Genomic DNA, 14,101 nt, shown 5'->3' with positions numbered 1-14,101 from the left:
GTAAGAGTAAAATATCTTTTGACGTTTCAGTTTTGATTTTAAATTAGCTATTTGGGTTAACAGCTCTTTCAGTACCAGCTAAAATATACTACTAGCTATTTTGTCACAATAGCGATTTTGGCACTAGTTATTATAATACTAGCCATTTTGTCGCACTAGCTCCTTTGGGGCAAGCTAGAACGTCGCAGACTCTGATGGGGGACCGGAGGGTTGCAAGAGTAGAAACTATACAGACCCTAGACCCAATAACATCCTGAGGTGAAATAACAAAATCGCTGTCTCCCCACCTGAGCCCCCTAGTAAACCCTAGCCGGTTCCAACCCAATCCAACCTGACCTACGAATTTCCTTATCCTTGCTTAGAGGAAAGACGTAACCTCCTAGGGCCATTTTGGCAGCTTCAGAGTTAACGCTTGCCTTACGGATCATCGGTTGCGAGTGCTTGTACGTAAAGTTTCCCCAAAGGAAACCCTGGCAGGTGTTCTTAATATATGCCATATATTTTAGACTTCTTACGATCATGCATGATTGATAGGCACCCTTTGCATGGCTGTATGTCTTACGATCATGCATGATTGATAGGCACCCTTTGCATGGCTGTATGTCTCATCTAATAACAAGTCTTTTGCTATGACAGACAGCGTACAACGGTGCCTACGTATGAATTCCAACAAAGAACAGAAAATTAATAACCTGTTCGTGTTATCAGTCGGTATTACCACCCAACTGTAAGCGTGCAAATATTTGCTTAGTTGTTTGCTAAAAAACAGGATTTCTGTTAACTTCTTTTCTATCCCGATGCATAATTATATTCTTGAGAGTGTTTGAAGATGTCCATCTAAATCCTCAGGCTATATCGGTGGGGTTACAGTCTGACCATTTGTAGCAGCTCTCTTTTTTTATTTGCTAACAATGCTTGGCATAAAGATTTGTCTCTTCCATAAGATTTGCAAAAGTTCCCAGGCGACAAAGAGCTTTATAAAGCCTAATGTCGTTGGATACAAGAATAGTTATGCTGGGTACATTAGTATATTGCAAGAGATCTATCTGGTGGGGGGCTTTTGGCCCGTAATCCAACCTCCACAGGCATGACCATGAAGGACGTCTGGTATGGGTATTTGATCAGCTGGCGTTGTCTAAAACATATCAGTCAGTCTTCTTCCCTTCCTCTCCCACTGCGTGTAACATCATCTTCACTTGTCTCACCTGGTTTAATAAACTCATCACAACTACTTTCAGTCTCATTGTTATGATTACGTAAGGACTTTTTTATTCAGAAATAACACGCAAGACATCCTCGCGGTGTCCCTGTGATGATGTTGCTGCTCGTTCCCACTTTCACTTTCCCTTACATTTTTTAACCCTTTCCCTGTCAGTGAAAGCTTTCCTGCGCACTTCGGTATGTTGAAACTCCATTAAGGCTCATTCAGAGAAAACGAAAACCCAAAACTCAGATATAATGAAAAAGCGACAAGAAAACACATATAAAGTAGGGAGGTCTATGTACTGCGTAGGTTTTCCAGGCAAATAAATAATGGTAGTACCTGTATCAGGACTACATTACAGAGAGGCAGAAGTCCATTACTATGCACTTCCATGTTTATTAACGCATCTTTGAGGTGCAACATTTTTAACAAGAGAGTGATAAAAAAAGAAAGATGAAATCTTTGACAATGAAATTCTGTCTGTTCTTTTTATGCTTATTATATATATATATATATATATATATATATATATATATATATATATATATATATATATATATATATATATATATATATATATAATGTGTGTGTATATTAACTTTATCACATACACAATTGTTCTGTGCATTAGTAGAATTACTAACAGGACCTCATTCACATTGGATGGTATCTACTGGAGATATTTATTCAGGAAAAGTTAGAAGCTTTCTTGGACAAGCAGTCCTCATTATCAAGTATCCGTATTGTAATATATATATATATATATATATATATATATATATATATATATATATATATATATATATATGTATATATATATATGTATGTATATATCTGTATCTACTATGTTTATTAATGTGTGTATATATATATATATATGTATATATATATATATATATATATATATATATATATATATATATATATATATATATATATATATATATATATATATATATATATATATATATATATATGCGTACATAAAACTCAATTTCCTCCCCAATCCCCCAGCGGAAAAAACCTATAAAATGCAAATGTCATTCACTGTAACGAACACCTTACAGGTAAATGGTAAATCGATCTCTCTCTCTCGGCAGGCGCCTGGTAGAGCGAGTGGAGGCAATGAAGAACCGCGTCCAGGGAAATGGGAACAACAATTGCATTCTGTGTGGGGAAGGTCTCTCTGTCCTCAGGACGTCCAGTCAAGTGTGTGCCGACTGCAACAAGGTAAGTGTGGGATGGCGCTCTCTCTCTCTCTCTCTCTCTCTCTCTCTCTCTCTAGCCTGGTCTGCCCAATGATGATAAAGAACTTTTGACACTGAATTGAATGAATTACTTCATAAAGATAACAATCTCTCTCTCTCTCTCGCCTGGTCTGCCCAATAATGATTAAGAATTCTGACAGTGAGTAGATTAGGTTACCTAATCAAAATAATGACTCTCTCTCTCTCTCTCTCTCTCTCTCTCTCTCTCTCTCTCTCTCTCTCTCTCTCTCTCTCTCTCTCTCCACACAAGAGAAACTGGTTGACAGGCAGTTGACTGATAGACAGGAGACAAGATAGGTAAACAGAGAAAACGACAGATGGAAAGATTAAAAAGAGTGTATGACAGAGAGACAGCCATTCAGGCAGTGACACGGGGATAGACGCACAAAAAATTCGAGAGAGAGAGGAGCCACACGCAGACAATTGCAAAACATGAAGTAAAACAATAATTAATCAGAAATAAATGATAATAGAGCTTGAAGTAATACCATGATCGTTTTATTATGTCCCTTTGAGTGGTGTTTTTTTTATTTGAAGTTGTTCTGGGTCATTCATTCGATTTCCAGCAGTAGACTTTCTGTTATTACGCCGCTGTGAATTGTCTTTTTACTTCTAAATATTTTTTTACATGTCTTTTATTGAGGGAAATCTGTAATAAAATTCTGTCTATGATACATGATAAAAGAAATTATTTAGGAATAAAAATAATGTTTATATTGCAATTAGCCCTTTACATTACGCGTAGTTAATTTCCTTCCTGGCAGTTACTTTTCAACTGATTATTTGTTGCGCAGTCTGGCATTTAATTTGGATATTAAACTCTGGTCAATTTATTGATAAACTCACTGTTTCAGTTACTTCCACATTACATTAGGAGAACTTCTGTCGCATCCTTCGGGACTAAAGTTCTTCATCTTCCTTCACTCTCATTGTTTTTTAGGTGGGGGGAGGTGAATGTCCAGGGGAGTAGGTGGTTGGTTATCTTGGGGAGGGGAAAAGTAGGTGGTTGGTTATCTTATGCCAAAATAAGGTTATTAGTCTGCTCCTCCAATCAACCAGGTGCATATATTAACATATTAATAGAATCGAAATTGGCTAGTCCACAAGTGTCAGGCAGACGAAGTTTACCTCTACCAGCATTAAGGGAAAAACTTAGAATAAAGAGCTGAATATTTACTAAGTAGGGAACCTCAGTTTCTGATGTTCGTATGTGTAAAATGAAAATATATGGTTTTCGACAACAAACGACAGGCCAAGTAAATAATTATTATCTCTTTCGTCAGGTTTCCACTGTTTATTTAGAATTACCTAAACACAGCAATACTTGTCCTGAAAAGTGAGTAATTTTTTATCTAGATAAGGTTACATTAAGTTTTATTACTATTAACTAATTCGAGACGGTTTTATATTTTTTTTACCACCTTTAGTTACTTCAAACTTAGAACGGAAACGCATCAAACCCAATTTAATACGCTAACAAAATTAGCGCCATCTTAATCGTTCCTCATTAACATCAGATATTGACTATTATAAATGCCTATGGAACGAACGGTCTAGTAACTTTATGAAAATAGCAGGGAGACACGTAGAGTGGTTTTACTCTAATTCATAGACGACATATTGTAAATTACTCAAAGTACTTTGAATATTAATATCTTATCAGAAGCACTTTTTATTTTTCAACCTAACATTACGACAATAGAACTAACTTATGTAATTATTCCAATGCCATGTTATTTCTCGTTCAAGTCACTGACCTTTTCAGTCGGCGATAACTTGTTTTCCATCCACATGTCATGAACACATATCGGTAACTTATTGCTTACATATCACAAACAGGTTGAATAAAGGTCAACGATTTACTGGTAGTCCTAATCAGATTCTCGTTTATTCGCAGTTAGATCCAAAGAGGTCTGAGCATTGAAAATGTTTTGAAACTGAGAATAGTTTTTCCCCTCACTTGATATTTCCGAGAAATGTTTTCCTAATTTTTCCGCAACTTACTTAGGTTGGGTAATAAGATTTCTGTTTCTTTTCAGAGTATGCACATACGATTATCAAGCATTTTCCAAAGATTCATTCTCCATTTACGGGCGTTGAATCGTTTTCCAAACTTTTTGTGCTATGTAAGCGATAAGTTAGCGACGCGTATTTATGACATGTTTTACAGCTTGCGCCTCCTTTAAAACACGTTATAGGCACGACAGTTTTAGACTTTCGATCAGTGAAAGTTGATCCAGCTGTTTTCATATATCAAAACAATGGCCTGCAAGAGCATTTTTAAACATGGCACTTGCGTATATAAGAATTAGATCCATATCTTAGGCTGTTGGTTCACGAATAAATGGTGCAAATTTTGCCTTTTTTTATCTCAGCTCACAAATTGAAATCTTTCTGGGAATTATGTTTACACTCTTGTAATGCAAAGGTTGATGTGGTGAGCAAATCAGTGCCCTTATCTACGCTCAGAAGAAAACACGAAATGTTGGGGAAAATGCATTGATGACCCATCTCTTTTCACTGTCATTCCAGAGAGTCTGTAGCAAATGTGGCGTTGAGAACCCCACCGCTACCGGAGAGAGGCTATGGCTGTGCAAAATCTGCGCAGAAACCCGGGAGATGTGGAAGCGCAGTGGGGCCTGGTTTTTTCGTGGCATCCCTAAGCACGTCTTGCCGGCTTCCGCGCCCTCCTCGGCGCCAAGTACGACCAAAAGGAGTCGCGCCCCGCCTAGGAGGGCCCACACTCTTGGTGTCAAAGGTATGTCTGGAAAATTGTACTGAATTACTAGGTGTTTCTTGTTTCCACGAATGCAAGCTAGGTCGTTAAAGCCATCAGTTCTGGAAAGTTAATTCTTTAGTTGTCAAAGGCATGACAAAGTTTACGCTTTTGGTTTCAATGGTTTTTTTGATAAATTTACCTCTGGCTGTCAAAGGTTTAACTGGATTTGAATCTTGGCGTCAAAGGTATGTCTGGAAGGAGACCTCTAGATTTTTAGAAAAAAATGTAAGGCTTTTCATTTTATATATATATATATATATATATATATATATATATATATATATATATATATATATATATATATATATATATATATATATATCTTCTCATTTGAAGCCAATGAAAGCATTTCATTACGTTTCTTCCCTTATAAACAGCATAAGTATTTTGTAAAGATGAAGGTTTTTGTTTCCTTTACAAGAACGGTCCCTTTTGTGTACAGTTTGGTTCAATTATGTGTCAAATTTAGCATTGCAGCGTCAGATTCTGGTATGTAATGTGATTCGATGTCCAAACTTCAGACTATCTCCAACAACAAACTTCCATATTGTTATAATTTTTGGAAACACTTTTAGGGAAGAGAAGTACATTTTTATTTATGACCATTTTATCAGGGCATTAGGAAAATTTCCTTTCTAGCTAAACTCAATTACATTGCAGCACACAGGCAAAGAAAGGCTGTAATAATGAATATTTCTCTAAATAATCGCCATTAAACCAAATGACAGCGCTCATTCTTAAGGGAAACCTCAATTGTAATTCATTAACCAAGTCTCATAAAGACTGCAACAGGTGACCCCAAGCAGAAAAGCAAAGAAACCTCAATGGGCATTGTTAACTGGATTCTCCCAGGTGATAATCCACAGTTGTTTGTGCGATTTGATGGAAAATAGTGAGAATGGCCAATTTTTTTAATCTTCAAATTATTACATAAATTTTTGTGAAACTTTTATCTGTAAAATTACTACTAAAGATTGTCTTCTACTCTGAAGGTTTTCCCCACAAGTTTTAGGTGTGCTGTCTTGACATTTCCGAGAGGTTGTAATTTTTTAACCGAGGCGCATTGGCACTCACTCGCAGGGTGCCCTTTTAGCTCGGAAAGGTTTCCTGCTAGCTGATTGGTTGCAAATATTTTGTCCGAATAGCATCATTGTTTTCAAATAATTACCAAGTAATGTGAATCGAAACTTATTTACTAACCTAAATTTCTCCCTCAGATATATGTTTTGTCAATAAATAATGTTAACGAATAAAGAGATTATAAAGTATTATAAAGTATTGTGATGGTAAGTCTAAATTTAACACCCGCCGAAGTCAACGACAGGAGCTTGTTTTCGGATGCATGCGGCATAATTTTTTTACTTTTCACATATTTTAACACCAATTGGGATAAATTACACTAAGCATAAGAAAAACATGTTATTATAAACTTTCTTTGAGTACCAAAATCTACTAAAAACATGGAATTAATAAAACTCGCTATTGGTGAAAACTTCCGGGGAGGTAAAAGGAACAGCCTGTGGCGGCCTGGCGGGAAAACTATCCCAGCTGATTGTCATTGCAGCATTTTCCTGATTTATGTCATTGCATTTTCCTGATTTGCCAGTGTTTGTTGATGGGCAAGTGGGTCGTTATGCAGGTTTTTAATATACATCATGACTGACGGCAGATGCAACAAACAAAGGAGGGGAAAACAACAAAAACAATATAATGAGCTTAATATTAATTTATTTACAAAATTAAGTTATAAGTATTTACAAGTGAGTCAGGTCTGGTAAAAGATAAAAACCATAAGTACAAGAAAAACCAAAGGCAGCACTAAACAAAATCAAGTTAAAATAAATAAAAATGTTTAAAAAAAAAAAAAAAAAGGCAAAATAAACAACAGCAGGCAGGAAAAAAAAAATACCAAACATACGTCCTCCATGTCCAAGACAGCCTTCAGCTTTGCAACAGGGACAAAAATCCACCAACCAGAAAACCCCGATGGAGACGTCAGGACAGCCTCTGATGTCATCAAAGATAGCAAGACTACTCATGGTACTCCACCTCTACGACGTGCTCCACTTTAGGCGTGCTATTTGATGCTCAAAAAGACCAACGTCGACTCCAAAAACTGCCTGCTGCTGCTTGCCGCTACCTTTGCTGCCCTACCAGACCCGACTGGCGAAAGAAAACGGCAGCTCACCGACGAGAACATCAAAACAAAAAAACTTGAAGGTAAGGAGGCAGCAATCCACAAAAGGGAACAAGCGGGGAACCAGCAGTTCCCGCAAAACCATCACTTAACGTGACAGTGTTGAAATCAGTGTTATGTTACTGAGATTACTTCAATGGCTATATCTGCAATTAAATAGTTCCTATGCTTCTTTTTGAAGGTGCACACAAATAAAAATATATTTCGCAGAAATATATTTTTATTATACTCTTTCATGTAAGTTACAGCAGGCAATGCGAGATAAGAAAACTTTTTATTTTCTTATTTTGCGTTCTGTTCATGGCACATATAAGGTTAACAAGAGTTTCTGCGGATATTTTGAGAAGTAAAAGAATATGTGACTGAGTAGAAAATGTACTATACACATATACATTTTAAGGATTAGTAGGCTATAGGCGTCTACTGTCGAATACCGAGGCTGGGATGGAAGGGAGAGGGAGGGGTATCGCGGTTGTAACTTGGTGAACTTATGAATTCGTTTAATTGCGATTTTTATGCAATTTATGGAACACTACAGTATCCTCAAACCGAAAATAGTGTATTAATAGAATCTATACATTTACGACAAAATTAGCAAACCCTTTCTATACGGACTTACATCATAGGCCTAGATACACCTAGCCTAACTTATATCAAGCATCAGCTACTGTTTACCGTTACTCCTTACCTTAAAGAGTTAAGCAAAATGTATTGCAATTGTCAAAAAATGGTGTAAGACACACAGACATAGGCTGGCCTAGTTTGAAATGTGTGCAGGAAATAAAGCCATAATAAGGGAAGTACATTATTATTATTATATTATGTAAAAGAAAAAATAGCCTCTTCATATTTATCATAATGATATAACAAAAGGCTTCAGCACAAAAGCCTATAAAAGATTATATATATCTGAAAAGTTTTCTTGCCTATCAACATTTGCTGGCATGTGGATACCATATGAATAACTAGGCCTGCCTATCTAGGTAATTTTATCTAAAGCCACATGCTGTTCCTTTTACCTCCCCGGAAATTTTCACCAATAGCGAGTTTTATTAATTCCATGTTTTTAGTAGATTCTGGTATTCAAAGAAAGTTTATAATAACATGTTTTTCTTATGCTTAGTATAATTTATCCCAGTTGGTGTTAAAATATGTGAAACGTAAAAAAATTATGCAGCATGCATCCGAAAACCAGCTCCTGTCGTTGACTTCGGCGGGTGTTGTTATTAAATTTAGACTTACCATCACAATACTTTCTAATCTCTTTTTATTCGTTAACATTATTTATTGACAAAACATATATCTGAGGGAGAAATTTAGGTTAGTAAATAAGTTTCGATTCACACTGCTTGGTAGTTATTTGAAAACAATGATGCTACTCGGACAAATACTTGCAACCAATCAGCTAGCAGGAAACTTTTCCGAGCTAAAAGGGCACCCTGCGAGTGAGCGCAAATGTGCCTCGGTAAAAAAAACTGAGTTTACTGTACTGTCAAGCGGCTTGTCCCTGTGCCCTAATTTCCATTACTTATTCCTCAACTGCTGTTTTTATTATATGTATAATCATGTCTGCTGATGTGTTTACGTTTTTCAGTCTATTTATTGCTCCATCTTTCTCTTTGCTCTGCTTTTCTCTGTTCATATATGACTCGTCTTTTCGTGTGAGCTTGCTATGCAAGTTAACGGCCCTCTCTTGGCCTGCTCTTGTGAATGTACACGTTTTGAGTTATAATTTCAGAGGAAGCAAATTACTCGTGAACAGGTTAAATTAACTTGAATCTTTATCAATGATAATTTGAGAATCTTGTTCAGCCAGTCATGCAAGCCTTAGATTCTATGATAAAATCATACTATAATATTGAATGAAGAAATCTTCACGACCTAATGGATGTTGGAACCGATTGCAAGGCGATTAACATTTGAAAAAATAATTATCGAGTAGAAGATCGTATACTTCAGTCGAAGGCTAGGGCCTCTGGGAGATGGAGATTGTAAGACCAACTAAAAATGTTTTCGACATTTGATTGGATTGGAGTTCTAGGCCAGAAAAGGTTCGATGCCAGGATATCTCTAAGTGGAAGTTAAAATTTAATAAGCAAACACGAAAACGCATTTTATAAACGTTTGTTATTATGAACATTAACTGTCAGAAACGTTTGTTTCATACATTTGCAAGTTCACTTAAATGTACATTAATGACATGGGATAGGGCTAACTTGTATTAAATATGAACAATTTGATCTGTACTATATGTATATATATATATATACATATATATGTATGTATATGTATATGTATATATATATATATATATATATATATATATATATATATATATATATATACACATATATGTAATGTATGTGTGTGTATTTTTAAAGAGGGGAAAAAGAAATCTGAGTTATTGATCATACGTCTTTCTATTTTTACAGTTCCGTTTTGATGCATTAGGAATACAATGCGATTCGGCTCCTCGGAAAAAGTCATTGTCCTCTTGCCTTTTGTGTCGGTCATGGAAAATTTTTTCTCTCTCTCTCTCTCTCTCTCTCTCTCTCTCTCTCTCTCTCTCTCTCTCTCTCTCTCTCTCTCTCTCTCCGGGGATCATATTCTTTTCCACTCAGTGGTTATTCAATCAAGAGCCCATACCATGTTGTTTCATTTTTAAATAATTATCGGTTCATTTAAAGAATTATCTGAAATAAATCTGAATAAAAGAGACAGGTTTCCATTCTGTTGAAATTCCCAGGAATAAAATAAAGTAGGAAGGAACGGTAAGAAATAGTGGGCCATTAGGGTAAAGAATGTTGAATGGCTTTGTCAAGATCAGGAGAGACGACATAAAACGGGATTGTTAGTGAATACAACCGTGGTTGTGAAACGGGGTTATGAGTTTTAAATAAGCGTGTACATTTGCCGCTAAGAATGTCGACATAATTGAGATCTTTCGCAAATGCATCGACTCAAAATATGTACTAGACTTGTTAAGTTCTGTGACGCCTCATAGATGAATTTAAAAAATAAACAATTTAAAATTACTCGCTGAACTGGTTCCTCGCCATAAAATGAAAATAATTTCCCGTACAATAAATAAAACTAGTTTTTGATAAACATGCAATATAGTGTACCCATGTCGTCTGAAATTATGTTAGCGTATAAATACACACACATGTTATATACAGTAGAGCAATTTCATATACCCCATCAGGTAAATACAACTATTCAATTTTAAAAGACAAAAATGCGCATCTGAGCATGACAAATTACTTCACAGGCCAGTCCCAGAATCTTATAGTTAAAACATTTTCATTAGAACATCATAATCTTTTTCCAATTTTGGCCAATATTTATTGCAGCTATCTTCAATTCGTAATGTTTTAACTTCATTTCTATTTTGCTTTTTTAAACACACTCCAGTAATTTACAATTGACAAGCTTTAACGTGATACAAAATTTAGTATCCTAACATGAAAGCTAATTTTCCACAGACTGATCAAAGAGAAATATTGCTAAGCTCAAACCCGCTCAGCGAGAAATGGGTTCACTGCGGTCTCAAGTTGTTGCATGCCAAAAAATATGCGGATATCTTTTTCAATTTATATAATAAACGAATGTGTGTGTGTGTATATCCCATATAGGAGAAATGATAAACGCATATATATATATATATATATATATATATATATATATATATATATATATATATATATATATTTATATATATATTATATATATATATATTATGTTTATCATTTCTCCTATATGGGTGGTGGCGTATTTATGATGCTTTCTGGTTCCAAGTCTTTTAGGATGAGGTTGCAGGCCCATGACCTTATTCAATATATGTATGTGTGTGTGTGTGCAAATATAGAAAACACAAGTACTGATGAAAAAATTATTTTGGAAATGGCTATTTGAAGCCACAGCCTAATTGGCAAAAATGTGCAGTGATGTCTAATGTTGATAATTAAGGGACTTATCAGAGTAAATCAAAGAAATTTAAAGGGAAACTTAGCTAAATCTAGCAGGCTCGTAGATAGAGGCTAGTAAAACGTCACTACTGAAGGCCCTCTCACTCACTGATACTGTGGTAAGACGTACTTTACTAGACACTTCGCCCATATACTTTATGAATGAAGACTCAGACGATGGTGGTAGTAGTAGTAGTAATAGTATAGTATATGGGATTCTTACATTGTTTCACACACTCAAACACCTACCTTGCATACTCTCTCTCTCTCTCTCTCTCTCTCTCTCTCTCTCTCTCTCTCTCTCTCTCTCTCTCTCTCTCTCTCATCTTTTTGATGAGTTATGTCTCTAAGTAGAGTACAATAAGGGAATATGTATCAATTGAGAATATTAATTGTGTAATACAGTTCCATGGCGCAATTCACGTTTCCTTTAACTTAAATATGCACCAAGTCTTATTCTAACACACACTGTGAAAACAACCATCGTTACCCTTAAGTTTCTGTTGCTTCATATTGTCTCCTCAAAAGTTCCGGTTCACGTGTACCTTCCTAGTCCTGTTAAATGAATGTAACATAACGCAAGTGTTCTAACCTTAACTTCCTTAATGCGTGATCAATCCCATAATAAATCCATGGTGTTTGGTATAGCACACTATTCCCCCTTCATTATTTTATTTGTGTGCCTCTGTGTCAGTTTTGTTGTTTCTATACGCTTGATTCATTTACTTGGAACAGACACTGTTTGATGTAGGGTTGTTGAGTGGTTATCAGCGAGTCTCTATATTCCCGGTTTTTGAAGTTGCTCATTCTTTCAATTTTCAGTTATTTTGATTGTATATTTCATTTAATCATAACTACACTGTAGTGATGAATGAAATTTTTAACTCTTAGTCCAAGCGTTTGGGCTATGCCCTAAATTTTATAATCCAGTAATCCATTGATTATACTGAACTTTATTGAAATTGAAGGGAATATGAAATAAAAAAAAACAATTATTGTAATATAAAATTATGCAAAAGGGTATGCTGTTGTTTGTTTAAGATTAAGCCAGCCTTGTGTGAATCAGGGTCTTGCACTTTGAGCCAGACCATAAGTGAAGAACTTTCGATGGAAATAAGAGAAAATAGAATTTCGATAATTATCGCATATCCTACTCAAGGTATTGCTTATTGTACAAGATGGTCAAATATTTGTGTTTCTACAATCATTAATATACTACTGGGAACCCTGCTATTACGTCTGATGTCATAGTTTACGTCACAACTAGCCTCTCTCTGGGTGCTTACTAAATTTAGCTAAGTTTAACTTAAAATTTCTTTGATTTACTCTGATAAGTGCCTTAATTATCCACACTGGACATCACTGTATATTTATGCCAATTAGGCTGTGGCCTTCAATAGCTATTTCCAAAATACGGTCCATATCCGATTCTGTGGTAAGATTTTATCGACGTAAGTCTATTAGACACGACCCTGAAATGCACAGTAGGAAAGGACAAATGTAAATAAGGCTTTGTGGATTTCAGATGACGGTAACTTGACAGATGAAAGGTTTGATGTTTGGTGCTGATCCGATGATTGTAGAAAATGGGTAGAAATTGCCCGTCCTTTCCATTACCTCTTTCATGCCATTTATCCAGGTCTTTCTGGATCTTCTACTCTATCATCCTAATATTTAACCTCCCTATTACCCTCCATTTTTCCCTTTAACCTAAACTACCTCTCTTTATACTTAATTAGCTGTACATTTCTCACCCCTGTCATATCTTCATTTCCCATATATGTTAGGTACACAGTTCATCTCCTAAGCTTCCACTTTCCGTTGCTTTCAACACCTCAATTCAATTCCATAAAGGAGAGTTGGCTCACCAAACCCCTCACACATTCGCACCTTTGCTTCCATAGATACTCCAAGTATCACCTCAGTCTTTTGAACACACTGTGCTACCTACCTTGTTTCGCCTCTTCCGTGACTCGCCTCTTCTCTCACCCTGCTTATTTTTATAACACTGTTGTACATAAAGTTGGAGAGTAAATGGGTACAAACGGAGTGTTGTAGCGGATGCTAGAAGAATGGAAGTGTTAGGAACAAATACCAGCTGCAGGCTGTAAAATAAAAAAACAAGAATTATTATAATTATTATTAGTCAAAATATGCAAACATTCAGAAGAGACACGACAGTTGCATATGATAAAAGAGAAACTGTAGAGCCGGGAGGAAAGAAGCATAGTGAAATGATGACAAACTTGACAAATAAATCGGCACCTAACCTTAAAAGTTTATCAATGTATTACAATTGGAAAAGACGTAGATGTGGTCTGATAAGGTTTTTTTTTTTTTAGTCATAAATCCGACGGATAAACTTAGAATTGCGAATATTATTTTCGGATGTCGAATTAGAGAATTAGATTATAAATCTGCGATTTTATCAAAATCATTTTATAAAAAAGAATACTTGTGGCATAAATAGAACTAACTGCAATTAAATTATTTTCAGCATCGACGACCCTACGTGACATTACCCCTTGTTTTCATATTCTCCCTGCATAATTCCCTGTCCAACGGAAGTAGAAGCAAACCTTCCTTCTTTTGTTTACACCCATCGATTAATTGGAAATTCTGTGTTGACCTCTTTGGACTAAACTTCAGTAATTTATTAATGCTCTGAAAAACCAGCGTTTACCC

General features: G+C 35.6%; 1 protein-coding gene and 1 long non-coding RNA gene across 12 annotated transcripts in view; one reads left to right on the top strand and one right to left on the bottom strand.

Annotated features, from left to right (window-relative positions):
* Positions 1-14,101, bottom strand: part of LOC136852500 (uncharacterized) — a 108,979-nt gene that overhangs the window by 15,702 nt on the left and 79,176 nt on the right. For all 5 annotated transcript variants that reach the window (XR_010857166.1, XR_010857168.1, XR_010857169.1 and 2 more), the window contains one exon: positions 13,368-13,521. This is a non-coding gene — a long non-coding RNA (uncharacterized lncRNA). The remainder of the gene's footprint in view (positions 1-13,367; positions 13,522-14,101) is intronic.
* Positions 1-14,101, top strand: part of LOC136852496 (rabphilin-3A-like) — a 483,103-nt gene that overhangs the window by 412,617 nt on the left and 56,385 nt on the right. For all 7 annotated transcript variants that reach the window (XM_067127163.1, XM_067127168.1, XM_067127164.1 and 4 more), the window contains 2 exons: positions 2,305-2,434; positions 5,005-5,230. In XM_067127163.1, the coding sequence (XP_066983264.1) occupies positions 2,305-2,434; positions 5,005-5,230 (356 nt within the window). The remainder of the gene's footprint in view (positions 1-2,304; positions 2,435-5,004; positions 5,231-14,101) is intronic.

Source organism: Macrobrachium rosenbergii, chromosome 25, assembly GCF_040412425.1.
Source record: "Macrobrachium rosenbergii isolate ZJJX-2024 chromosome 25, ASM4041242v1, whole genome shotgun sequence".
NCBI lineage: Eukaryota > Metazoa > Arthropoda > Malacostraca > Decapoda > Palaemonidae > Macrobrachium > Macrobrachium rosenbergii.
This window is presented reverse-complemented; position numbering and strand designations above follow the sequence as displayed.